At 41.7% G+C, this 27,917-nt stretch overlaps 2 protein-coding genes across 3 annotated transcripts in view; both read right to left on the reverse strand.

Annotated features, from left to right (window-relative positions):
- The window catches only part of cacng3b (calcium channel, voltage-dependent, gamma subunit 3b), a 39,001-nt gene extending 30,452 nt beyond the window's left edge, over positions 1-8,549 (reverse strand). Inside the window, exons 1-2 of one of the 2 annotated variants that reach the window (XM_003454944.5) lie at positions 7,439-8,549; positions 6,545-7,355 (exon numbers count right to left, since the gene is read on the reverse strand). In XM_003454944.5, the coding sequence (XP_003454992.2) occupies positions 6,545-6,761 (217 nt within the window). In that variant the 5' untranslated portion in view covers positions 6,762-7,355; positions 7,439-8,549. Of the gene's footprint in view, positions 1-6,544 lie in introns of both variants that reach the window. The other variant, XM_025906855.1, reaches the window with a different exon arrangement.
- Positions 8,550-15,775: 7,226 nt separating this feature from the next.
- The window catches only part of prkcbb (protein kinase C, beta b), a 101,135-nt gene continuing 88,993 nt past the window's right edge, over positions 15,776-27,917 (reverse strand). Inside the window, exon 17 of the mRNA XM_003454945.5 lies at positions 15,776-19,076. Coding sequence (XP_003454993.2) covers positions 18,921-19,076 — 156 coding nt within the window. The 3' untranslated portion in view covers positions 15,776-18,920. The remainder of the gene's footprint in view (positions 19,077-27,917) is intronic.

Consider the following 27,917-nt stretch of genomic DNA (forward strand, 5'->3'; position numbering starts at 1 on the left):
TGTCTGTTTCTCCAAGATGTTGCTTTTATCCTGCACATAGCCACATCTGGCTTTCTTCTCTTTCCAGCTCCATCTTCTACCTTCTTTTAAAATTCCCACATGCAGGAGGAAATTTACAGTTTCCTCCTGCATGTGGGTCTCTTTATAGATCAAGGACTGCGATATTAACAGCAACACTGTGAATAAAATGAGACATTTTGACCACACGCTACAGTTTTCCTGTACACAGGGGTGTGTCTAAAAGGGGGAACATGGTGACATCAGCCCGTGAGATATTGAGCAACTTCTCTTCTACATTTAGTTACTAACGGTCAGCATAAGGCAATTATTATTTTGTAGATTTAGATGTATTGGTCAGAATTTTTTCAGATTGCATGGGAGCACATTTGCAGTGGGTGAAAACCCCTCTCCAAACTGAAATGTGCAGGCAGACAGACACATTTGCGAAACCATGAATTAAACTTTAAGAGGAGAGCCAGAGAGTTGGATTTCTAAGACCAATACCATACAGATATTTGGTTATTTAAAAATCTGATATATCGACCGATATTTTTTTCTTTCGAGCAGATAAAAAAAAGAAGAAAAAAGATTTCCCTAATATTTGTCATGCATTTATGAGTCCTTGCTAAGATAACATAACAGTGCAGGTTAAAAATAATCTTCTATTGTGGCAAGTCATGGATTATGTGTATACACCCGACTTTGCTTGATCAGTTAGTTGTTGTGTTTGTGACCTTCCAAACATGCATGTTGCAAACAGGGAAGTTGCACAGTGCCCTCTAGTGGACAAAGTATGCAATGTCAACATTCATAACATTGCTTAAGTGTCGTTCTCCCTTTTCTTCTATACCTTTTAAATTTTCATTTATTGGAGGATAAATGAAAGTTATTTTCTTGAGCGCATTTTTTTGGGCAAAGAGCTATATTTCTCGCAATAATATCGTCCTGTTGATCTATCAGTTGGACTATTCTTTGTATTTTGATGCTAATACAGCTGGGCTTTTACTTCAGTGCAAGTTTAGTATTAATATATATTATTGTTCGTAACGGACAAAAATGTTTTCTCCACAACTATGCAAACCAGTTATTCAATCAAAAATACATTTCAAGTTCTTGTGCAGCACCATTTTGCATGTAAAACCATCTGCATTAAGCTGCAGAGCACTGCACAAGAGCCTGATGATCTTGCATACCCACTGGCCTCCCCCTGTAAATGGAGCTTCCAGGACTTAAGCAAATAATGGGAACATGCAAAAGTGGTTGACTTTTCTTTGAAAGGACACATATGAAGGCTTTTTTGGTTTAAAAATACAAACTGTACAAATGACTGGATAGATATTAAAATATAAATCATAAAATATACACCTCCCCTTTTCTTTTGTCTTTTTTGGTCATGTTACCTCTCCCCACCTTTGTTTTTTTCCTTGAAAATCTCGCTTCTTTCTCTTTTATGTACCTGTCCCCTTCTCTCAGTATTGCCCTCCTTAATGATTCTTCTTACCTCCTCTGTCTTTACTGCTGTCCCTCTCAGTCAGGTGATTGCTTTTATCCTAGACATGGTCAAACACCCCACATATTTAATTAATGCTTATCTCCCTTTGCTGTGACCTCCTTTTCACTCTGTCCTTCAATCCTCAACCCGCACCTGCCTCTTTAAACCTTCTCGCCTCCTTCCTGCAGCCACCTGAGCGATCACTGCTACCTCTGTCTCTGTTTAAAACCCTATTCCTTCACTCTGTTACCGAGTGATCATCTAGATCCACGTTGTGGTCACACACTCCCGAGAGATTCACCTGAAACTGAGGGCACGCGCAGCTCATCCATCACTTTTCACTTGCTGCTCTTCTCCACCCCTCTCCCCCGCTTCATTCATGTGCACTGTGGTTTCTCTTCATTCATGTTTTGTCTGTTCTCTAAAGGAGTTTTCCTTGTGCTCATTTATTCTATCGCAGCACCTCTTTAGAGAAATCCCAACGTCACCACACACTGCTGGTCCCTGTTAACATCTGGTATTAGCAAGTGCATGTAAATATTCATCTGATTACAGTCCTTTGTGTTTATGCCAGAATCTGGAAAACATCCCTGTTATTTAAATTCTATAAGAACTCTACATTCCCGTGTGCTAAATTACAAGCAGCCCATTATAAATTCCTCTAGAACTCACTTTATGAACACTGTTGTTGTTAAATGTTAATGCTTATTATGCTCTTTCCCTGCTCTTTTCTTTTGGGCTTTCCTTTTAGCTGTTTGCTTATCTAAAATTGCAGTTTGCTGATGCCTTGCATTGAGGCCGCATTACCGAAACACTGTCCTGAATCTTAATTTATAATTTAGCAATGAAGAGCTGGCATATTATTTCCTTTTAACAAATACAGTGCATCTGAAATCAAGGCAAACAAAACTATACCGTTTGAGAATTCTTGCTATATGCAGAAAAAAGGCCAAGTCTTTTAACTTTTTTTCAGGCAGCTTAAGATGGGGATTAATTATACACATGCTGACCTCATTATTTGAACCACTGGACAGATTTAAAATGAGCATCCATCACTGTAATAATGTATATGACACAAAATAAAAGCACAACAGGTTCCATTTAGGAGCAGAGAATATGTGCATGTGCAGGTGCATTTACGCCTGGTTAGTTGTATTTAAAAATCAGTGAAAACTTTAGAATAAGACCACCTGCTCGCTACTAGTTATATACTTATTATTGACTTAAAGTAAATATTTATTTCAATTAAGGTCTTCTTTTTGCCTTGGTGCCCTTTTCACTGCTAAATAAAACTGTAAATGCTGCACATCATGCATGTGTAACTGCTCCGTGTGTTCGCCTCCACTGTAAGACCACTGCATATATGAGGCTTCACTACTTTACTGTCTAAGTCACTCACACGCTCCCTGATGTCGGACACAGTACAGGTTGCATGTACACACATCCGCTTCCTGTCAGCTTATGGGGCAGCTATGAATTATAAAAGCATGGCTACCAGTGTGTTACCACTGTGCTAAGTGGATATATGATGGACAGAATGACAAAAGAGATAAGAGAGCTTCTTCACTTAAGTAAAGCAGTTGTTAAAGGCGTGCATGAAGGAGTATATGTGCAAACGATGTTTCATTGTCTGAGCCTGTGTGTGTGTGTGTGTGTGTGTGAATGCACTGACATTGTGCTGACATTGTGTTAACTTGGCATCCTGATCCCACAGCTGTGCCTATGTGGAGGTTTGGGAATATCCTGGAATTTGTCTGTTTATTCATTCAATAACATGTGCGTGTCGCTGTGTGCATAAACGTACAGCAGCATACCTGCACCATCTGGCGCTGTAACCCCCCCCCACACACACACTTTGACATGTTGACAGTGTCAAAGTCCTCTATCTTGTTCAAGTTTCAGATTGTTCCTTTTTAAGTTCACTTCAGTTGTCTATTAATTGGAACACTGGTGGGTCAATCCCAGGCTGCTCCAACCTGCATGTCAGAAGTATCGTTGGGCAAGATACTGAACCCCGAGTTGCCTCTGATGCATCCATCAGAGTGTTGGCATATGTGAACGTTAGGTTAAAACTGCTTAGGCATAGAAAAAGCACTTGCATGAATGGGTGAATGAGGCTTTATTAAAAAAAGGCTTTGAGTGCTCAAATTCAGTAGAAAATAACTACATAAGAACCAATCCATATAGCCAAAAGGCTTTAGAGAGCCAATCAAACCCTATGATCAAGGCACACTCTTCTGTGTGGTGCTAAATACGATGGATGTTCAGCCAAATGCCTTGAGAGTTTCTAGAAAAAGTCCAAATTAACAAGAAAATCACTCAGAGTTTTTAAAGGGAGAAATGCTGCAAATAAGGACTTGAAAAAGTAAGAAGCAGCGGGGGTGATGTATATGAATTTTAATTTGTATCATATTTACTACATCTGGCTTTTTACATTTTTTTGGCAATTAATTTCCTTAAATGTATTGTACAATGTATTATGTTTTTTCAGTGAGAAAAAAAAAGTCACACTGATGTAAAAGTCTCAAAAACCCATACATCAAATATGATAGACTAGATGTTAAAGGCCCAGCTGACTTCATCTGATTTCGGGCAATAACAAGGTCCAAGTCACATTCTTGGAACCAAAACTTTTTCAAGACATTGTCAATTCTTCTAGCTGATAACGAAGTTAGATTAGATGTTAGATTAGATTAGATTAGCCTTTTTTGTCTCTGTGGAAATGTACCTTGGACAAGTGAGGGAAACGTAAGATAACATACACAAACAAACACTCATTTACAGTTTCACCCATTACCATGTTGGCACTCATGTAAACCAGCTACAGTGAACACAACAGCTGTTAGCCTAGCTTACCGTTCCTGTATTCTGTGTACTTTACTCGCACAAGGAAAAAAAACAGCCTATTTAAACCACTGATATCTAAATGTTCAATATGAATTTGTGTGATACTGTTACATCAGTCAAATGTTGGTCAGTGTCACACAAAGAAGAGTCATCTGACTTCTTTTTCAGTGATGTAGTAGCTCAGGGGTGGGCAATTCCAGGCCCCGAGGGCCGGTGTCCTGCAGGTTTTAGATCTCACCTTGGGTCAACACACCTGAATCACATGATTAGTTCATTACCAGGTCTCTGGAAAACTTCAGGACATGTTGAGGAGCTAATTTAGCCATTTAAATCAGCTGTGTTGGTTCAAGGATACATCTAAAACCTGCAGGGTCACCGGCCCTTGGGGCCTGGAATTGCCCACCCCTGTAGTAGCTGATTGTCACTGACATTATTCCTCCTGTGTTTTGTCGAATGGGAAATATATTTATCCGGCTTTTGGAGTATTGTGAGTTCCCCATTATCTAAATGTAGATTGCTTGTGAATTGTAAAGTTACTGCACCGCCATGAAGTTGAAGTCTAACATGTCACTAATGCAAAGGGAAATCCAACAGCTGCCCCATGTCATCAAGGTCAATGCTACAGCCTAATACACTCTAGATCAGACGTGTCCAACTCCAGTCCTCGAGAGCTACTGTCCTGCAGCTTTTTGATGCATCCCTACTCCAACACAGCTGAATCATATGGTTGGATTACCTCTTCAGCATGCCATCAAATTTGGCAAAGGCCTGATAACAAGCCATTCATTTGATTCAGGTGTGTCGGAACAAGGATGTGTCTAAAAGCTGCAGGACGGTAGCTCTCGAGGACTGGAGTTGGACCCCCCTGCTCTAGATATAAGAGTCAAGAAGTCTGGATTCAGTGGAAAGACCAACTTCTCTTCAATGCCTGGTGTGTCCCTCTGTTCAAGGATGGTCGTTCACAGTGGACATAGATGGCCTCTCTCACTCCTCTTTCAAACAGTCTGTCTTCTCTGTCCATAATGTGAACATTGGCATCCTCAAAAGAGTTACCTTTGTCCTCTACATGCAGATGTACAGCTGAGTCTTGTCCTGTCAGGGTGGCTCTTCTATGTTTTGTGGTGAGTTTATGGAGTGGCTCTTTGGTTTCTCCAGTGTAGAGATTTGAGCACTCCTCGCTGCACTGCACAGCATATTCTATGTTACTTAGCTTGTGTTTAAGAGTTTTGTCCTTGGAATGAGCCAGAGCCATTGAATGGAAGAGTGGCGTCATCTCCATTCACAACGTTTTTTTTTCTTTTCTGCAATGACAGATCATGGGGCCTCGCAGTATTTCTGAAAGTTAGCAACATACGCTAGCTTCGTCACAGAGTTACAGAAGCACAGTTTGAGGAGTTAAAAAACAACGCTGTATGTTATTAGCACACAGTCCAACTGCCAGCCAAGCACTTGCAGGAACTATTTGAACGCTACAACACCCGGCTGATAGGACTCTGACTTACTCAAGGGCTCTGGGCTGAACCAGAACTGAAAGGTGAAACATTTTCATGAAATTTAGAAGTCCAATCACTTTCTTCCAAAACTCCCGAATGACCTGGATGACTGAGAGCCTATGCAAAAACTCTATGGCAAGAATTCAGTGAACCACCATTGCCTTTGGTTCCATAATCAACAGGTGCTTGCCAAATTCACACCCAATTCCAGTGCCATTCAGGCCAAAACAAGCTTCTTCTTTTTTTTTTTCCTCTAACCTGCAACAACAGTGCAATCCACCTTCAAAGGAAAAACCTTCCCCTATCATTACTGTGATGGTGCCAGTGTGCACATGCCTGGTTCATGGTAGTGGTGCAGATGCCTGCAGGCTAATAACGCTCTGTTTGCCCCTGTTAGTGCTTTATTTCTACCTAGAGCTATGCAGCGTGATGACAGCCACATCTACTCAGTTGCGATCTATTCTGCGGTGGAGGGTGAAGTCGAGAAGAGCAGCTTAAGAAGTGAGTTACAGGGATTATAGGCTGCTGTCACACTCTCATAGGCAAACACACAAACCTCCTCTGGTATTAAAAGGCAGACAGTAGGGGAGACAGGGCGTGTGCGTGTGGAAACAGCTACACGCACGAGCACTCACACACACAAACACACACGCGCCGGGCAGAAGCAGAGAGAGGAGAGACAGACAGGCAGCCAGTCAGACTGATCACGTACCTTCCAGACAGCAGGTTCGCCAGAGGCCGGAGTGCGTCATCACCTCCTCGTTCTTGCGGCTCGTGTCGTTGTCGCCGCTGCTCTTCACGCGGCAGACCCCGCGCGAGTACAGCCAGTAGTCGGTACCGACGGCGATGGTCATGAGGCTGAAGGCGGCGAACGCGCCCACCGTCGTCACGAGCATCTGGACGCCGCGGTCACACATCAGCATCTTCATATAGGCGGCTCCTGTTCGTCTTAATCTGTTTTCGCTTGTGTGTGTGTTTCCTTTCCTTTTCCCCTCCGCTCTTTTAGATTCACCCCTTTTATTTCCTTTATATCCCGCGAGACTTGGAGAGTCAGGGTGAGGGACACGCGCTCAAATAAATGATAAGAGCAATAACAACAACAACACGGGGAAGGTGGGTAAAGGTGGCGAGTTTGTGAGGAGGTTATGGAGAGAGAAATGAAGCTGGACCCGGCTGCCTGGTTCGCTGAGTTGACTTGAGGCTCGTGGCAAAGGGCGGGAAGGTAGGAGAGCGGCACGTCACTTTCTCGCGCATCAAAAACCGGTTCTCACCATCACCATCCACAAACAGAGGCGCGTGCACGCACCCACACAACGTAGGATTAACGGCCAGCGGTCGTCCCCAACTGCTGGCACTGCCCACACTCACTCAGAGTGGAAGTTAACGGCGGTAACGCATCCTGCCGTGTTATTCGTCCCGGGGTTAGGGGAGAGCTTCTTGTCTTCGCCTCTCCTTCTGCTTTCCTTCTTAACTTATTAATCTGTGAAGCATTAACAGCCAGGGTCTGTGTAGGGGGACTCCATCTTTAAAACAGCAAAACAGGGGATCATTTTGTCTGTACCGATGTCACCCCCGCAGCGTGAATCTGTACTAAAGCATCACTCACCGCTTCTGTGACCGGTTCTCCTCTTCCCACAGTGTCTCTGACAGCAGGCCAGCGTCTGTTCACCTTCCCGTCCAGTGAATGAATGAATGAATACACGAACGGTGAATAAAGACCATGTGTTATCTACGAAGCGGAGACTGACCGACATCCATCGCGTGTTTTCCGCTCCAGCTGTTGACACAGTGACATGTTTTATCCCCCTGGATGACCAATGTCCGGGCTTTAGACACTAGTCCAAACCGTATCCGGTGAAATGCTCTATACAAGTTAAATTGGTCCAAAAAGCACAACAAGAAAGGATTAATCAGATTTATCCTCCACAGAAGTCAGTGTAGAACCGCAACCGGGACAAACCGGCCGATGACAGTTACACCCGCTTGCGTTTGCTCCCAAGAAACGTGCCTGCTGGTAGGCGACAAATAATAAAAAATAAAAAATAAAAACAACAAGAAGAAGAAGACAGCCGTCGCCTCCTCCACTTCGTCCTCCTCTTCTTCTCCTTCCTCCTCCTCCTCCTCTCCGTCCAACCAACACAAACTAAAATTAACCGCGGGTCTCCTCAAACTCCGCCCGAGGCAGAGGCGGTCGGCTGGGATTGGGTTCCCCGGTGAAAGAGCCCTTCAGGAGCTAATAGTGTGCCTTCACTGCTGCAAGTCCCGCCCACCACCTTCTCTATAAAGCCAAGCCAGTTTCACTTGAAACACAAACACACACTGGTTCAAAAGTATTCCCAGGTCTGCGCGACCCGACTGGGTAGCAGGAGAAGACCCCGCAGTAGAGAGTTAACAGGGTGTATGGCAGGTCATTAGTGCCACACATACAGCGGTGATCAGGACAGATCAAAGCATGCTGGGCTTTGATTTGACCACGTTTCACTGTGAGTAGATATTGAGCTGTCTCCACACACACACACACACACACACACACGGCGCGCGCGCGCGAAGAATAAAAGGGAAATAAGTTGTGATAGCACAATAAAACAAACTGCATGTGTTCAAAGGCGGGGTTGCGTGTAGTTTTGTGGCTTGCTGTCCCTGGTGCTGAGTGCGGCGCTGTCCTTGGTGCTCATTTGAAACGCAGCGTCATCCCCCCTCCTCCTCCTTCTCTCTCTGTTTTTCTGTTTTCTCCTCTCTCCTCCGCTTGCCGCGGCGCCAGCAGCTCCTGCGCCGCACTGATTAGTTAGAAAAGAGAGAGAGGGAGAGAGATTGGCAAGCGATGCATGGAGAATCGCGCTCGGGAGAGAAGCACAGACGCCACTTAAAGAGCCACGGACCGTTTTTAATGACTCCACTTCAGCAAGGATTCCACACGAGGCGGTCTGCTCTTCATACTTCACTTAACACACCGGAGTGCGTGTGCGCGCGACCGTGGGTGCAAGTTTCGTAGGTGTATACCTGAGTAACATGTGTACATATGGAAATCAGAGGGGGTTTTAAAGCTCGCTGTAGCCTGCTTAAACCGCAAGGAATGGAAACGTGGCTTCTTTTCTGGAGCCCATCCATCCATCCACTTAAGTGTTTAGGTGCCACAGCTCACTGACTGATTTTCTGACTCTATTAAAGGCTGAGGAATTAAAACAATCAAAAACAGAGAGACAGAAAAGTGAACACAGAGCACAGAGAGCAGGGGGAGAAGGATTACAAATAAATAAATCCATGAACTGATCACCAGAGAGTGCAGTGACAGGTCCTATCATTCTTTTCACTTGCTCTTCCTCTGTGTATCTGTGTGTGTGTGTGTGTGTGTGTGTGTGTGTGTGTGTGTGTGTGTGTGTATGTGTGTGTCCGAGGCCCTTGCTCGGCTGCGTTATCTCACAAGAAGACTCATTAACATAGAAATGACTTTAGGAAGAGAAGTACAGCGTTTCACCTCTGGTGAGAGACGGAAAGCAGGGAAGCCGAAGAGAGGAAGGAGGGCGGGAAAGGAGATGTCGAAGTGAGTTTGGATGGTGGCTGAGAAGAAAAGTGGAGAGATAAGGAAGAAAAAGAATGAAGGGTGGGCAAAAGGCAACGGAGGAGGCAACAAGTGAGGAAAGGACAGGTGGAAGAAGATGAAGAAAGGATATAGAAAAAGAAATGGTTGAATGGTGAAATGTTGATGCAATCAGTTTACAGAATACAAGCGGCATTTTTTCAGTAGATGAAATGTTCTTGTTTTTTTAGTAGAGCATAAAAGTTATAGAGCCAAAGTCTGACCAGTGGCACAGCGAGGGAACGTTTTGTGCAGCCTGCAAGCGTGTCAAGAAAAGATGAAACACCAACAGTTCGTGTCATTCTATAAAGCAGCACAGAGAAAGACTGAGGGAGCATTTCTCTTCGGTTTCAAATCTTCTTTCTATCCATCATACATGGCTAACCCTTCCTAACATTAACACATGGAGCTGGTATCAACAAACACTGCCTCACTAATGGTTAAAAACTATAAACTCAAGGCAGCACAAGGTTCTCTGAGCAGATTACGAACGCTACCTACAATTTTTTGGATGTTTGCATTTTTCTTGTTCACATGAGCCCAAACTTTGAGACCCTCCGTTGGCGAGAGTTGACTTTTAGATACCCATTCATTCATTTTCTTCTGCTTATGGAGTTCAAAAGGGGTTAGCTGTCATAGGGCGAGGGGCAGGGTGCACCCAGGAGAGGTCGCCCACACACAGAGACAGACAATCATGAACATGCCAAGGATCTTCTTGTGACAAGGTTAACCACTGCACCCCTGAGCCACTCTCTTAGATATATATTTTATTTAAAAAGGTTACTGAAAGAATGCAGCATTGGCAACATGTATATAAAATATACTTTCAGGTTTCCTACTCTGTGGCCATGAGGTTTGGGTAGTGACAAGAGTGATGTCATGCTGCAGAAGTGAAGTTCCTCTGAAGGGTGGCAGGACTCTCTGTCAGTGATGGCGTGAGCAGCTTGGTCATTCAGGAGGGACTCAGGGTAGAGATTATGTCTTTTGGCTGGCTTGAGAATATCTCAGTGCCTCACCAGAAGAGCTAGAGAGAGAGAGGGAGGTCTGGGCGTCTCCGCTTAGACTGCTGCCCCCTCAACCCAACCTGGATGGTCCATATAGATCACTATATGGAACTCTGTCGGTCCAACTTTCTGATCACATGACACACACAGGTCATATGACACAGTCACAGGAAAAAGGAGAACTGGACGTGTTGCAAACACATTAGAATTTGATCAGTGAGATCTATTAGGGTAATGGGTATAATTTGATTTTATTCTATGTATGTATGTATGGGGTGTCAGCAAAGACAATCGCGGGCATGCTCTGTGGGATAGAACTGTAAAGGTAAGCAGAACATGATACGCACAGACTGTATATAAGAGGCTGGATGTGGCTTTCAGGTATGAAAAGTGAAACAAAGCTCATTATTCTGTACGGTCAGCAGGGACGTCTGCTCTATCGTCAGGCTGTTTAAAAGTCTATGAGAAAATAACCACATTAAAACATAACTTTTGTGATTTCACGGCCTTAAGCCCTAGTTTTTTTTAAGCACATGGGTGACACCAGGTAGGTTAGGGTCAGGATGAGGTGGAGATTTAAAGTTATCTGTTAACAAAAGCATGCTATTAGTTAGTGGACACTACAAGTGATGTAGGTGACACAGAGTGCTAAAGGTACTACTGCTAAGAATTAAACACTGCAGTTGTGATATATTTATCACAGCAGGCACGTGTTTTAAAACTATCGACAGGAGGAAATCTTAGGTTTCTTTCAGGATGTTGGCACAAACACTAAAAAACTGCAGTCAGATTTCTTACCATGAGTAACGCAGATTGTTGTAAGATCAGCATCAACTTGTGGATTAATTTCCTCTCTTAAAACCCTTTTGCTCTCTTAGATACAAAATAAAGTGTAGACTACTGACAGGAACTTTTCATAAGGACAAACTATTAACTTCTAACCAAAGTGTGATCACAGCGATGGTGTTGGTAGGCAGCAGAGAGAGACAGGACTCGAGGGGCCCTTGTGGAGAAAGGCATTTGGGACATGAAGTTAGCAATCACCAAAATGTCCTATGTTTGCCTTTTCTCTGTCACTGGGAGAGCTGTTTCTGCTCTCCTTTTCTCTCCTCTCCTCAGTTATTGGCAATAGAACAGAAGGATGGGGATAGAGAGATGGGGAGGTTCTTGAAGCGAGGAGGAGGAGGAGGAAGACTGCAGGGCTTCTGCTCGGTGAGCTGGAACCTTCTCACACCTCTGGCCAGTGTTCAGAGATTAGGAGGAGGAGGAGGAAGAAGTTAGAGGAAACTGAAAACCACAGAGAAATTAGAGAGCAAAAGATAAGCTGTTTGGAGGAAGAGAAACGTGCCGTAAGGAGGGTGAGCTGGATAGATTTACAGATGGGGTCTGTGGGGCAGCTAGTGGTGATGTGGCATGTTTGTGTGACTATGCTCGTATATTTAATGATGTATAAAAGTGAGTGCGTCGGAGAGAATCAGAGTTTTTCAGATGTGTGTGTTGCCTCATTTAGCAGTGCAACGGTTCACAGCCAGAGTTCAGTCTTCTGTAGGTGGTAGGTCTTTAAATGTGAAGTAATCATTCATTTCAGGGTGATTGTAATGTGCATGACAAACACTTTTTTTCATTGTCACATGAAAAGTGTTTCAAATGCGTTCTAATGTTTCCTTTATGTAATTTATGGTGCAGGGACATGGATGTTAGCTTGAAGAGTTTAGTTTATGCTACTGTCACACAGGGGAAAATGGCATCACCAAAATTACGGAAATTGTTTGCAGTCTCCACTCGCTGTCACCTGGTGTCTTCAAGATGTGTCAAGATTGTGATACAGCAGCAATAAGATGAAACCAGTCTGCTACCAGTTTGGGTCAAGTTGGCAATTACATGCAATCTGTTCGTGTTAATAATTGTAACTGTGACAGAGCAGCGAAATTTGCAAACCTGTTGCCGTCTACTTGCTTAAATATTTATTGCGGTGGATTCAGGATCTTGATGCTAGTTGCCTTGGAGCACTGGAGGAGTCCCCATCACGTCATTCCTCTCTACATTACCCCATGCAGGGTGCAAATTACTTAAAAAAAATCAGTGGAAGTGATATAAATAATTAAGCAGATGTGTTATCCATTAATTTGGGACCACTCGCAGGCTGATTCCAGTTGATTGCAATGAGTTGGTCTGTCTGCATTTGTAAAGTATTTGCAATTATTTTAAGTTCTTCTGTCTGACTGAAATCAGTCCAAGTCGGATGGCAACTTTTTTCCAAACATGTTGCTTCTCAATTGCCTGTGTAATTGTCTTGTGATTGAAAGTAGTTGCCCAGAGGTTGACGGTCTTGCATGATGAACCTCTGGGCAACCAGGAACTACTTAATGTCAGTAACCCAACACCAAAACAATTAAAGGCAACCACTGGTTTTTCCTAGCTGTCTTATTTTTCCTATGAGTGTGACTGAGGCTTTAAAGGCTTGGTTTAAAGTTATGATCAAACAGGAAATGAATGCAGGTCAGTGAACGTCTCATAAAGATATGGGAACATGACTGTGTGTGTGTGTGTGTTAGGTTAGGTAAAAACACACATAAAAGACTGTGACATTGATTGATTAAGAATGAGGTGTGGTGTGAATGAAATAGAGAAACAGAGAAAGAGAGGGACACACTTTAGCTGTGAAGGCACATGTCTGATGGTGTGAAGGTGTGCCTAATATGGTTGCCTAATGAAAACGTCTGTGTGGCTGTATGAGAGAGAGAGAGAGAGTGAGAGATGGTAGAAGAGAGGGCAAGAAAGGAGATAGGGTGAAATAAATCCAATAAGCTCCTCTGTCATGCTACCCTCTTGAGCGTTTTAAAGAGCCGCTGAATGAAAAAAATAAGAGAATCTTTTGCTTTTGTCAGTTTTCCTTTTTCATCTCTCGTCAGTCTGCTGCAGAGAGCGTCGTTTTTCACTCGAACCTCCACCATCATCTTTTTTTCTTTTTCATTCAGCAATCGCATGTAGCTTCTTTGCTTCAGCATGCTCTGAAAGGCACAGAGCTAAAACGCATATACCAAAATCAGTGTTTCCTCTGTCAGTGCCTTGGGGCAGGCTCCAATCAACACCCCGCTCTCTCACCATTGCAAGCCTAAGGGAAACAAACAAACAAACAAATAAACAGTTATTTAGTCTAATTTTATGTTCCCTTGTTTGAAAGTGTGAAAGCCTCTGCTGTACTTTACACTTATTTATGGTCGCTCTAGTTTCCGTCATAGTTCATGCTGTCACCGTGTTTGCATATGTATGCCTACATGCAATCAGCATATAGTGATTTTAATGGTTTTTCAAAACATGTCTTCAGGGAAGGTTCATGTTTGGCATGACATAATTTACTTTTGCAGTTCTCTCTGTGTGCTCTCATATAGAACAAATGCTTATTTCACTTTCAGTTTATTCACAAAATGCAGTCACAATCATGATTATGCATAAAGTATTCACTTGTTAAATGGGAGCCTCTTATGAATAGAGGCCCAGAGATCAAAGAACAAATGACTGGCAATTAAATACAAATAACATTTCTAACCTGAATCCTTCACCCTATTAACTATCCATCCATCCATCCATTCACCTTCTTCTACTTATCCAGTTCAGCATCATCCGGAGGGTGGAGCCTATCCCAGCTGTCACTAGCCAGCATGGAGCGTACACAGGTGGCCAGTTTGTTGCAGGGTTAATGCATAGAGACAGACAACTATTCACAACCAGGAGTTAACCCAACCCCACGCACATCTTTTGACTGAAGGAGGAAGCTGGAGTACCCCGAGTGGACCCATACAGACATGTGGCCAACATGCAAACTCCCCAGTCCGGATTCAGACATGCAAACTCAGCGCCATTGTGCAAAAGTAGCCTAAAATTACTCTAAAGACCCTCAAAGTATATCATAGTACATCTAGACAGTGGCACATAGAGAATAACTGTCACGGGCTGCAGAGGCAGACCATGTGTGGGTTTGTGTTGAGGACCCAGGAGCAGACAGAGGCGAGGAGACGGAACTTGAGAACCAAAGAAGTTGAATATGAAAACTAAGGAAACCATGAAAAACTGACTACTAAGACCTGAACTGTGACAATAAACTATGACCAAACATGGGGTGGGTAACACAGACAACGCGACACTAAACACAGGGAGGCTGAGGACTTAAATACACACATGAGGTGATCAGGAGAAGTGGAGAAGCTGACTCGAATGAAACATAATGACAACACAGGGGGGGTAACACTGGACACACTAACATGAGACACAGACCTTCAAAGTAAAACAGGAAACATGACAGGCACAGACTAGACACTGAACTTAACCAGAATAACACTGAAACTTAAGATTATAATATTCAAAACAGGACAACTAAAGAATCAGAAAGTAAACCATAATAAAGAAAAAACACCAAAATACATAAACTGAAAATGCTGGGTCAAAATGACCCAGAACCGTAACAATACCAGTATATATTAATAATGGATTGGATTTATATAGCGCTTTTCAAGGCACCCAAAGCACTTTACAATGCCATTATTCATTCACGCTCACATTCATACACTGGTGGAGGCAAGCTACGGTTGTAGCCACAGCTGCCCTGGGGCAGACTGACAGAGGCGAGGTTGCCATATCGCGCCATCGGCCCCTCTGGCCAACACCAGTAGGCAGTAGGGTAAAGTGTCTTGCCCAAGGACACAACGACCAGGACAGAAAGGCCGGGGATCGAACCGGCGACCTTCCGGTTACAGGTGCGCTTCCCAACAGCCACAGTCGCCCCAGAGCATGGATGGAAGAGCATGGATTTCAAATAGAAATCTACATTATTTTTAAACATTTGTTTGGACTGTTTGGAAATGTGCTATATAAATAAACTTGACCTTGACCTAGTATTTAACATACTGTAGTTGCAACTTGTGTCCTGTGGCTAATCCTAAATCTGTGGAGCTGCACAGGTCAAACTAAAACTTGGATATTTAAGTTCCTGTTTTTTGCCTTTTGTTGTGTACTTGAGAGAGAAACTACACTGAGATAAGGTCACAAAGTCTATCACTGATTCTATATATACAACAGTATATGTTGCACAGACATTTAGAAAGGTCCAGTATTCAGTTTATCCTCATTTGTAATTTTAAATCAACGTCTTATTTGTTCTTCTTCTGGGCTTTTTTTTTTACCTTTATCTTCAGAATTTTTCATCAGTTTTCCTTCAAATAAAACATTAATCACTGTTATATTAATATTGACATTATGAGAAAGGGCCATATGTGGTGCCTACAGAGGTGTTTGTGTATACATGTTTGCTGAAAGCCATTAAAAAGTATGCGTAGACACAAAAACAAGGAAACAAGCCAACATGTGATTTTGCAACATAATTTATTACTTTACAACCGCAAACATCACAACACATTATTATCATTATTATTATTAAATCAGTGAACTATCTTATCTCATAAAACACATCCTTACTCTTTTCTTGCAGTTTTCTGCATTTAAACACTGAAAATTATCTTCAGGTTATTGTTAAATTACTTGTTGTTTAGAAGGTAAGCCCAGCCTAAATCAAAGCAGAAGTGAGGTCAAAATGCAGCCATCAAATGTTAATTAAACCTTAGCAGCAGCTCCTCGGTTGTTACGTTTAGTGTCACGTAGCCTTTGAAAGGCTACAAACCATAAGAGAGAAGGGTAAAGGGGAAGAGAACGGGACCAATCAGGGATAATGAGAGGCAAATGAAACTGAAATGCCTCGAGAAGACGAGGGGAGAAGCAAGGGAAAAAGCTGCAGGAAGGGATAAAGGTCAAGAGGAAAGGAACGAAGAAAGAGAAAGAAAACGAGGAAGCTGAGTGGGAGAGGAAGAGAGGAAGAAGGGGAGAGAAAGGTCAGAGCAGAAAATAAAATGACAGATGGAAAGGCGTGATCAAAGGAAAGGTCGGGAGGAGAGAAAGGAGGGAAGGACACTTTCAGGCCAATACAGTCCACGTACGAGTGGCAGAGCACTAAACATCTAGATCTCGCTGGATTTCAGTCAGCACAGATGTATATTTATATATAGTTTTCGCTCCATGTTTTCTATTGCAACTTACATACATCATTTTTACCCCTAAACACATTGATTTCTGAGTATAAATACAACTATGGAAATGGAAGACTCTTACCCCTATGTACTTCAAAAATATTTATATCTGTACAAATAGAAGCAAAACACAGTCCTTCAATAATATTCAGTAAGTGTGCAGCAATGACATGAGACATATCATAAATTAAGCGACGTAAAAACCCTTTTACTGTCTAATAAAGAAACTATCACACACATACCCACACACACCAGTCCAACACTTAATATAGAATAAGTCCATATCATATGGAACAAGATATGAAAAAGAGAGATCGTCACATGCATGCATAGTATATTTCCTCATAGTCCTGTAATTTTTTTTTTTAATGTGAAACATATCTGCTAGCTTCTTAAACCAGCTTGTGCGTGTGTTACGGTCATTTTTTCATGTTGGCGCTGTTTAGTCAAACGATGCTGAAGCTGAAGAGAACATTTCTTATCAGATTTAAAGAGAGACCTATATTAAAACTGAGCAGTGCTTAACATATCTGAGTCACACGCATGTAGTGTGCCGCGCTCACTCATTAACTCGGCCATAGAAATTCATAAGACAGCTGGCTGAGTGCTATCGAGCGCTTCGGGGTGTGGGGTTGTCAACAGCAGATGCTGAGACTGGCGTGATTAATATTAGGAGATATTTACACCCTTGACCAGAGAAATATATGGCTGACACACAAAAGGCAGTTGTTGTTGTTTTTTTAAGATTTATATTATACAGCAAAGAAGCAAAACATAAGGACAGCAGAGTAAAGTTTCACCAAAGCTCAAAGATGCTGTGTGCACGTTAATGAAGATGTACACTACAGGCATGTGTCCTTTCATGAAGATGCTGTTTGTGCTGATTAAAGCAGCAGCAGGAGGAGGAGGGGAATCTAGGCCTGTGCAACGGACCTACAGTATATGTCTTGTGTGCCTCCAGGAGCAAACATTTCTTAGTCATTGTCCGCCTTGTTACGCTTCACCTAGTAATTCCAACCCTCAGTCGAGGATCTGACTGTATGGCTGAGTGGGTGTATACAGGTATGGGTGCTTGTGTGTGTGTGTGACGCAACATACATACATGTAATTCTGTCTGTCACACACACACACACTCACGTACATATATTTTAATATATGGATGACTGTCAACAAATGTACACATACACAAATGAATTAAAGGCAGGTGGTTTAAATTAAAATAAAAAAAACATGAAAAATCAGCATTGCTTTTTTATTATTGCTGTTTGTGAAATGACTCCCTTGGAGGCTGTCAAAGCAGCTCATCGTTCACCGTCTGCGCACGTGTGGATGCCCCACTGGTGACTGCTGCATTGCCAACTCCTGCGACGACTCATCGCACCAGGCTCCCACTGAAGCCCTGTCAGACGTACGGGCTAGAGCCAAACAAATTCTGAAAATAATAAGAGAGGCATCAGAGGGGCGGATGGAGGGTGAAAGGGAGGAAAAAGAGGAAAAAGAAAAAGAGGGGGTAAAAAAAAAAGAAGAAAAAATGTAAAAAGGCTGTGAAGCTCGCTCAGTGTGAGACGCTAAGCCTCATGAGAGTGGGATGGGAACAATGGCCCAGTGGAAGAGGTTGGCGGTACTGCTCGCGGTGTGTGTCAGGATGAATGCAGAGGATACGGCTGATATTATTAAATGCAGATGTGCATACAGTTCAAGAAGTTAGAAAGTTTTACTCCTATACAATTTTTACAAAGACACAAGAGTAACAACATTAGAATATATATAAAACTTTACATTGCTAACACCGTGACACGCCAGTTATGTTGTAAAAACATTAACATAAACAACAAATCTACATTCCAGTGTGCTTCGTAGGTCTTGGTCCCATTTTACTGTGCATGACAGGGATCCAGAGTGAAACCTGGAACTATCAACGCTCATCTATGGCGGCCAATTTAGCGATGCCAGGAAAATATGAGCCTGGATTTGCACGATGGTGCTTTGTAGATGTCATAATGATGTTGTGAAACTTGTGGGATAACACAAGGGAACATAACACAATACTTCACTTTAAGAATACTAAGAGCGGTGAAAGGCTTGTTGCAGATACAATGCCATAAACACATCAGGAATCCTATCGTTGAATAAAGAAAGAGTGAGCTGACACGAGTGAAGCGGTAAGCTTGTGCTTCTCTACTGAATAAAGTGGTCGGATTAGAGCGGTTGATATTTTCTCTTGTTCCTGCCCTGCACAAAAAGCAGATGTTGACACCTCGGACATTTTTGATTCAATACTTCAACGTCTTTGGTATCCAGTGTTTGGTGCTGTGATTCCTGTTTGGGCTGCAATCTTGGAGATACCCCAGTATGGCCTAAAAGAACTACAGACATTTACTGAACACACACATTTACTGCTTTGAAACCTCCTCTATCGGTCCATCAGTGTTAATTAGCGGGGGCCACGTATTCCGGGTTGATGTAGGAAAAGCCGAGGAACTCGTCCTGGTCCAGGTTCATGATGACGAGCTTGTCTGTTGGCGTCAAGTCCACAGCCATCTTGGTGAACTCCTTGTCAAAGTTGCAGGTGTCCCGACGGTTCCTCTGCAGGTGGGGTTCAGAGATTATGAAGGGGAGAGGATGTGATGAGAGGGAGGAACGACAGAAAAAATATTGTTTGAGGAGAGTGGGATGGATTGGGATGGAAAAGAGAATCCACTGCTGTTAAACAACCTATAGTGGACAATCAACTTAAAGCACAAGGTCTTTTGAACTAAAGAAACTGCAGTATTGTTCAGTTTCTGTACCGTGATGGTGCAATGAACAAATGATTAGGAAGCGTTTCCCTTTCGTACCTCAGGTCACATTAATCCTGTTCAGTCTCACATCTGTCTGTCTTCCTCTGTTTCAAGTCTTTGTGCTTATTGCTCAGCCACAATACAGTAAAAATAGGATATCAGCCTCCCTGCAACTAGGAAAAAATCAGTGTTTCCCTGGTGAAAGCTTTGGTGTTGGAGACTGATTATAAGATGTTACGTAGTGTACAACACTGCCAACCTCTGCATAGCTACTTTCAATTGCAAGGTGATTGGACAGCTCGCACTCGTGGGCTAACTCAAACTGATTGCAGTCACTCTCATACAGCTATGCAAATTGTTATGAGCACCAATCAATGGCCAAGAGTAAGCATATGTATGCAAATGTGCTGTTTATAGGGTTGGGAAACCTGCAGTCAGCTGAGAATGAAGACTTTATCACAGCTGATTGCGATATCATGACAAACGTTTGCAGGTAATTGTCAGCTTGACCCAATTCAATCCCCAACAGAAAGCCGAGGATCCATCTTATTGCACTTTTATTATCAAGGTGCTTTGAAGATGGCAACTAACTTTGAATGGACACAAACCTGGTCCTCAAAGTCTTCGAAGCAATTATTTCAAAGGCAAGTTCAGCGCACACAGAAGCAGTAATTTTGGTTATGCCACTAGCTTGGACACTTTTTCTAAGTAAGACTGTAGCATGAGTTAGATTACTTGGCTGTTTGCAGAAAGTTTATCTTTAGTGCACACAGGTGAATTGTATCAATTCTCATTTAACGCTTAAAAAAGGATATTTCCAAAAACTGTACTTGCTTTTTTTTCTTTTTGGCTTACAAATGAGAAACAAAACCGAACACAACAAACAGCATCAAATGTGCTTGAACATATCCAGAGACTGTTCATTCAAAACCCACAAAAATCTGGTATTTTCTTTACATTTGTAAAAAGCAGATGAAAGTGGATACCCTAAAAAATTTGCTGTCTGCCTCTCAAAACAGTGGTATTGTTGATGGTAGTGTTCCCTGAAATGAAACCACCTGCTGGGGCACAAAATCCTGTGTGCAGTCACATGGTATGTTAGGAAAACTTCACTTCATGCCTCACCTGAACATCCAATCTTTCCGATTAAGTTTCACTATCTAAAGTATTTAAACTTTATTATTAAACATTAAGAAGAACGTGAATGTTGCCCCACAAGGATACAGAAGACCTTTTTGACCTTCATCTAAGAAAAGGCGTTGTAGCTTCTTGGACTTGCTAAGCCTTGAATTAAGAAACATCTCTCTTTTTTGGAGTTTCAGCACTGAACAAAGCAGAACAGTGGTGTATTCAGTCCATCAGCATTGTACAGAAAGTTCTTGGACGAAACACAGCACCCCCACGTCCCTTCCTTTGGCGCTTTTCCAGTCTTCATGTAATAATATTTTGCTAGTAAAAACACGATGCAAGTAGAAAGAAAAGTTGAGTCTGGACGTAAATATGTGGAAAATAAACAGTTAGAACAACGTGAGTCAGGCTGTTCATAAGGAAATAGGATATTAGGAGATAAAGCCATTTTCAGTGTATTTATGGATATGCTGGGAAACCGCATACAGTAAAGGAGAGCTGCAGACAGGAGTGAGTGCTGAGAGGTGCTAAGAAAAGAGAGGAAAGAGACAAACTTGAGGGAGTCGAGTGCACCAACTGTGACTTTGTGCAGGAGGTGAGGGATTCCTGGGTGGATGCACTCATAGTAGAAGCAGGAGAGGCTTTCTCTGGGGCAGAGGCTCATTAACACACAACCTGGCTCATTTTTTATGTATAGATTTATGAAAGGCAACACCAAGCTTCACTGCTGGCAAATATGTTCCCCAAAGAAATAGAAGTAAAGACGGAACCAGAACAGCACAAACTTTAAAATTATCTCCAGTGTGGCCATTTCCATCTTTAATCAAAAGCAAAGACACCTTAGGCTGGTTTCTATAACGCAGATATCACATTGTGTTTCACCTGCTCTTTATCAGCTTTTAATTTTTTCTAATTATGAGTCCTGCTTACTGTCACTCCCCGGGTCTCACATCACCAGATCATTTATATAAGCGTGAAAACTTTGCATGCCTTCTTCAGCATGTTTCACCATTCTTCGAAGTTATCACTTACTTAAAACGCAAACTTTGATTACCTAATTCACAAATAATAAGCTATATAATAATATGGAAAATATATATTCACTGGCCATTTCATTAAGTATGTTTGTTCATCTGCTCTTTAACACAAATATGTAATCAAACCCGACCTCTTTGAGCTGAAAGGAGGATAACGCTACTTCAAATAGCCACTTGTTACAACCAAAGTATGCAGAACAGCATCTCTGAACACACAGCACATCCAGCCTTGAAGTAGATGTGGCACAGCAGCAGAGACCACACCCAGTGCCACTTTCATCAGCTAAGAACAGGGCATTGAGGCTATAATTGGCACAAGCTCACCAAAATTGGACAATACAAGACTGAAAATCATTGCCGGGTCCGATAACTCTTGATTTCTGACGCCTACATTAGGGTCAGAATTTAGTGTGAGCAACATGACAGCATGGATCCATCCTTCCAGTCTACCTGAGTATTGTTGCTGACATGTCCATCCCTTTATGACCATAAACTGAGGCTCGTTTGTCTATTTCATTTAAGTTCACTGAACTCAAATGCCCTCTACAGTCATCAGATCTCAATCCAGTAGACTGAAATCTGATGACTCCTTTGTGATGTGGTCGCTGAATGTACTTTTAAATGCATATGGAGTTGGCAAAAAATGACCAGAATATAGTCAGTGTTTAAGACGTAATATTAAAAAGCCATAGAGTCACAGTGGGATGAAGTGAATAGCAAAGAAGGAGAGAAGAAAAAATAGAATCAAGCAGTTACATAAATATTCACATCACCAGGAAAGCAGCAGTAGCGGGGAAGAGCTTATAAGAGGCAATCCACAGAAAAATCCACAATCATAAATATTTTGATTAAAAAGACAGCAAGAGATTTATCAAATACATCCATAAAGTCAACAGTGTGAGGATCTATCAGCATGTAAGTCTGAAAAACACAAATAAATGAAGACACAGTGGCAACGTGAAAAGGAAGAGAAAAAGAGACAGGGTTAGGCGGAGAGGACTGCTGACTTTCTGGGGTATTTAAAAATCAGTCTTCAGTTTTCAGACCCTTCTTCTGTGGAACCAGCTCCCAGTTTGGATTTGGGAGACAGACATCCTCTCTACTTTTAAGACTAGACTTAAAACTTTTCTTTTTGATAAAGCTTATAGTTAGGGCTGGATCAAGTGACCCTGAATCCTCCCTTAGGCCTAGGCTGCTGGACGCTTCCCATGATGCACTGAGTGTTTCTTCTGCACTCATCTGTCTTCACTCTATATGTGTTTATACAAGACTCTGCATTTAATCATTAATTATTATTAATCTCTGACTCTTCTATAGCATGTCTTTAGCCTTGTGTCCTCCCCTGTCAACCAAATAGTCACAGCAGATGGCTGGCCCTTCCTGAGCTTGTTCTGCCAGAGGTTCCTTCCTGTTAAAGAGGAGTTTTTCTTTCCCGCTGTCACCAAGTTCTTGCTCATAAGGCGGTCATCTGATTATTGTAGGGTCTGGAGAGACTGTTGTTGTGATTTGGTGATATATAAATAGAATAAAATAAAATAAGAGTGGAACCAATATTTATAAAGGGTGAAAGTTGCAGAGGTGTGGACTCGAGTCACATGACTTGGACTCGAGTCATTAATTTTATGACTTTAGACTTGACTTGAAAAAAGGTTGTAAGCCTTGTGACTTGACTTGGACTTTTACACCAGTGACTTGGGACTTGAATTGGACTTGAACCTGTTTACTTGAAAAGACTTGATATTTTACCCAAATCTAAAATTTAACATACATATTATATAAAAAGTGCGGACCATTAATTCACTTTATTCATTCATTCATTCTTACCACACTCCGTATGTATGTGAGCGTGGGCTGTAGCACAGCCAATCAAATTAACCAGATTTGAAAAAAACAAGAACAAAAACGCTCGAGCCAAAAATGCTTCCAAGAGTAATTTCTTTCGGGTACATAAACTACGAAGTAGTCAACAAAAAACGAAATGCAATATGCAAAACATGCAAGAAGAGAATCACAGACGGAGATGGAACAACTTCCAACTTTGTCCGACATTTGAAGTTGCATAAAGAACGGTAGGTGGTGCTTTTTTTTTTTTTGCTACGATGAGACAGCTGACTTAGCTAACCTCATCTTATTAGCAAATGTTCTTCGGGCTACGTTGATGATACTGTTTGGCTTTAACGGGTATGATATGTTTGTCATGCTATTTTAAATCCGGTCCTGCAAGCGCATCCAAGAATAACATGCAACTTGTTAGCTCAGAATTGTCGGTGAATGGTGAGCAGGGTCCGTTTCAGAAAGTGGGTTCTGTAGCTGTACTCAGTCTCTCTCCGTCTCCTCCCCATCATTAACCCCGTAGATTTAACCCAGTTTAGACTGACAAATACTTATTTTACCATCACATCACAATTCAAAATCACTGTGTTTAATTTGCAATTAGTGTATGGTCGTGTTTAACTTTTGCATGTCTGAGCCAGGGAAAAAAAAATTTTTTGGTTAGAAAATCTGGCCCACCTTAGTGTGTAATTGAGTAGTCCTGCTATACATGGCCTTTTTCTTCTGTCATTTATGTCAATACATCAAATAAAATACTTTGATCTTATATTATTAGCTGTTGTTTATTTGCAAAGGTTATTCTCAACAGGGATGCTAGACAAAAACGGCGTTTTCTACAGACAGCCTAGCATACGCTCTCCACTTGCGAGTGAAAAAAGAAAAAGAAAAACACCCCTTCCCTATTGGTGTTAGAGTTTACCATGTCAGCCAATCAAAAAAATGATAAGGCAACATGTGACATTTGGTTGTTTAGGGAGAAGGGGAAGTTTTTAGGAGTGACACCCGTGACGGAAAGCGGGCGAGCGAAAGAAAGAGAGAGAGCGAGTTTTCATATGTGAGACATTAGTGACGTTTAGCGTGTTTGGAGGCTACAGTTAGTTTGTTGTGTAGTTATTGTTTTGTATTGTGTGTCGGTTAGACTGCTGAATTTCATATTTGATCTAAAAAAGCTGTCAAAGGCAGATTCCAATGTAAACGCTGTCTCCACATAGAAAACTGGACTGTTGCACCTCCAGTTGTCAGACCTGCAGGGTTTAGGCCTGTGCTGTTCTCCTCTGTCTTATACTGAACACAAACTACATTTTTTGGACTGGCACAAATAATTTGTGTGTCTTCTTATTTGATGCAGCACACCTGATTGTTCTGTAAATAGATTTAAATGGTTATATAAAAAACGCCTGAGGCCTTGGCTGCATTTTTAGGTAAATAGTACCATATAACTTTGTTGTTTGCAAAACTTGTGCATAATTTTTAGAAATGTACAATTTCTATTTGCATTTCAAGTTATGAAAATGATTCGTTAAACATGTAAAAAAATATAACTTTTTTCTACTCGGATTCTGAATTTTTTGTCTGAATTTAGATCAACTGTGCTAATATAGTATACCAAAATGAAAAAAACAACTCAAATTTCAGATATTTGAGGTTGTGCTGTAAATAATGATACCAAACAAGGCAAGAAAAACATATTTTAAAAGTGAAATATAGAAGTAAAATCAAAAGTAGTCAAGAACGGCCAATTATACCCGGGACCCCAGAGGGTTAAAAAAAAGACTTGAAAGGACTTGAAATTCAAAGTTTCGGACTTGGGACTTGACTTGAAAGTTGTCTGTCTTGACTTGCGACTTGACTCTGACTTGCTTGACTTTACTTGAGACTTGACTTGTGACTTGAGGATAAAGACTTGGGACTTACTTGAGACTTGCAAAACAATGACTTGGTCCCACCTCTGGAAAGTTGATACAAGATGGTGGAGGAAGAATGAAGAAGGAGTACAGAGAGGGACAGGAGGGCCTTTAACACAGGGGAAACTACAAATGAGTGTTACATACCTTTATCGTCCAGCTTTCTCATGGCCTAAGATAAGCTCCCTCTAGCTACAGGGACACACCCGCCACAGCTGGCTGAGGTCCACCTCACGTTCCTGGCTTTTATACCCACTGGAGTGTCTCCTCTCAGGAGAGGCCTGCACTCCTGGTGGGTACAAAACCCATACAGATGATGTGTGTTTTGCTCTCCATGTAGAATATCCGATGGTGAGATTAAGTTTGATCTAACCCTCATTCCACACTCAATACATACTGCTGTGAGGTCAAGCACTGTTACAGTCCTAAAAGGTGTATTAAGAGTTATAGCAAACAGCTTAAAACAATGAATTTAAAGTTTTACAAAGGACATCTAGAACAGTGTACCTAGAACACTTTATGTGCACTCATGTTGATGGGAAAGCTGCTAATCTTGAATTAAATGAGGTCATATCTCTAAAACATACGAGCTAATTTCAACAAATATTTAATCTATAGTAGTACCAAAACTTCCAATGTATGTGATCATCCTGATCATATTTGATCTATAGGTACCACTTGTTTTGAAGTTTTATTATATTAAAGTACAAATAAAAATGTATTTTAGTCCACTGGATAAAATGGTCCAGAGACCTACATATCCAGCTATCTCTTTGTTATTAAACCCCTCCTCCTGTTGCATTTTACATCAGTGATCATAGACTGGAGCACATCACTGTGATGAAGCTAACATGATATGCTAGTTTGAGACATATATCTGCAAGAGATTTCAGTTTGCTCATGTGAAAGACGAGTCTTTCACAGAAAAGTTAGACATGGAGTTCCACAGGGCTCTGCACTCGGCCCAATATATATTAACTTGTTAATGTATGTCTTTTATTATTTTCAGGAAACACTGCATAAATTTCAATTTCTATGTACACGACACAAAGCTATTTTTACATTTATAGAAAACTGAAGTTACTACATTTAGAGTATAAGTTTATATATGTATATATATATACATATATATATAATCCTTTGTTGTTGTTGTTTTAAAAATCTACAACACACAGAATCATATGATCAAAACTGGGAATGGGAGGCAGAGCCTTCAGCTATCAGGTAACTGTTCTTTTTAAAAAAGCTTTTTGTTAGGACTAGCTCAGGTGAATTTACTGGGGTAAATAGTATATAAACAATACAGCATGTTATTAACTTTGTGTATTATTTCCTCTGTAGTTTACTCTTTTCCCTTGCTGTCCTCTTATCCTTTGCCTTTCTTGCAGGCATCTTTTGTTTTAGTGATATCTGTTTCTTATGTTTGATTGCTAAACCAACAAGTTTTATAGTTTATCGATTCTCCCTAAGTGGTCTAGGAAAATAGCCACCCTGTGTCTGGGTTTGCTATGTAAGGCCCTCTGATTCAAATTCATTCTTAGATTTAATTTACAAACACGTTTAACTTTCTTTAATAAAAGGCCAAACGTCCTGTCTCTGAACCTCCATAAGTGAGATGCTTCAACTCCTATTGTAAGTTACCTATCTGGAGTCATGTGTATGTAGGTAGTTGACACCACTGACCATCCTTCAATAGAATTATGCAGACGGGAAGCACAAACACATATGAAAAGATGCATGTGTGTGTGTGTGTATACACACACGTATGTTCCCAAAACCTTGAAAATGGTCTGCTGTGTGCATTCCAGCTATTTACCAAACATGAACACACACACATACACACACAGAGCTGCCAGCCATGTAGGCCAGCTCATAATGTGTTCCATCTCAACACGCTTCATTTGCAGTTAATGCTGCAAGGCAGAGAGACAGAGATATGAAGAGAAAAAAAGAGAGAGAGGGAGAGAAAGAGATGCAGCAAAGGACAGAGAGGGAGATAAATATCAGTGGCTCTTGGTATAGATGCATAGCTAGAAAGCTCAGAATCTGCAGTGACATTAAGCAAAACACACAATTATATTACACACGACTGTGTTCTGGTAGCATTGATTTTAATGGAGGAACATGGCTGAATCTCGAATTTTGTATTTGCCTCCTTACACCTTTCCTCCCCTTCCTCTCCTCCTCCTCTTCTCTTTTGCCCGACTCCCCTGCACCTCTCTCTCATCCCATCTCTTTTCAGTAACAAGAGGATTAGTGGGAGACGAGCCGATGTCAGCTGAGGCTGTGGGGCGAGTGGGAAGCACGGGAAAGGGGAGGTGAAGAGGAGAGGAGGGTGAATGAAAGGCGGTATCGAACGCTGACCTGTTTTGGGCTGATAAGCGCCGACTGCTTTGTGCTAAAGCCACTGGCTTTAATTTGGGGGCCGCAACATTTGGAATTAATTATCATACATACTCCAGCACTGCTGTGGCTTACTGTGTACACTGGCTATTACATCCACTCCAATACAAACTTTATACAGCTTATGTGCTGGAACTTGCTGTTACACAGGAATCTGACTTGCTTTATAAAAAACATTTGCATAAAATACAGCTGCACTACAGCGTTAGTGTAAAGTTAACAGAGGGACGTGAGGTAAAGTATGTTTTCTGTTCTGGCTGTGGGCTAAGGCAACAGGAAAACATTATTCTTGACCATTAAAATGTATGTAGCCTATTATACTGCCTAATCAGGGAAATGTTC

Source organism: Oreochromis niloticus, linkage group LG4 (genome assembly GCF_001858045.2).
Source record: "Oreochromis niloticus isolate F11D_XX linkage group LG4, O_niloticus_UMD_NMBU, whole genome shotgun sequence".
Taxonomy (NCBI): domain Eukaryota; kingdom Metazoa; phylum Chordata; class Actinopteri; order Cichliformes; family Cichlidae; genus Oreochromis; species Oreochromis niloticus.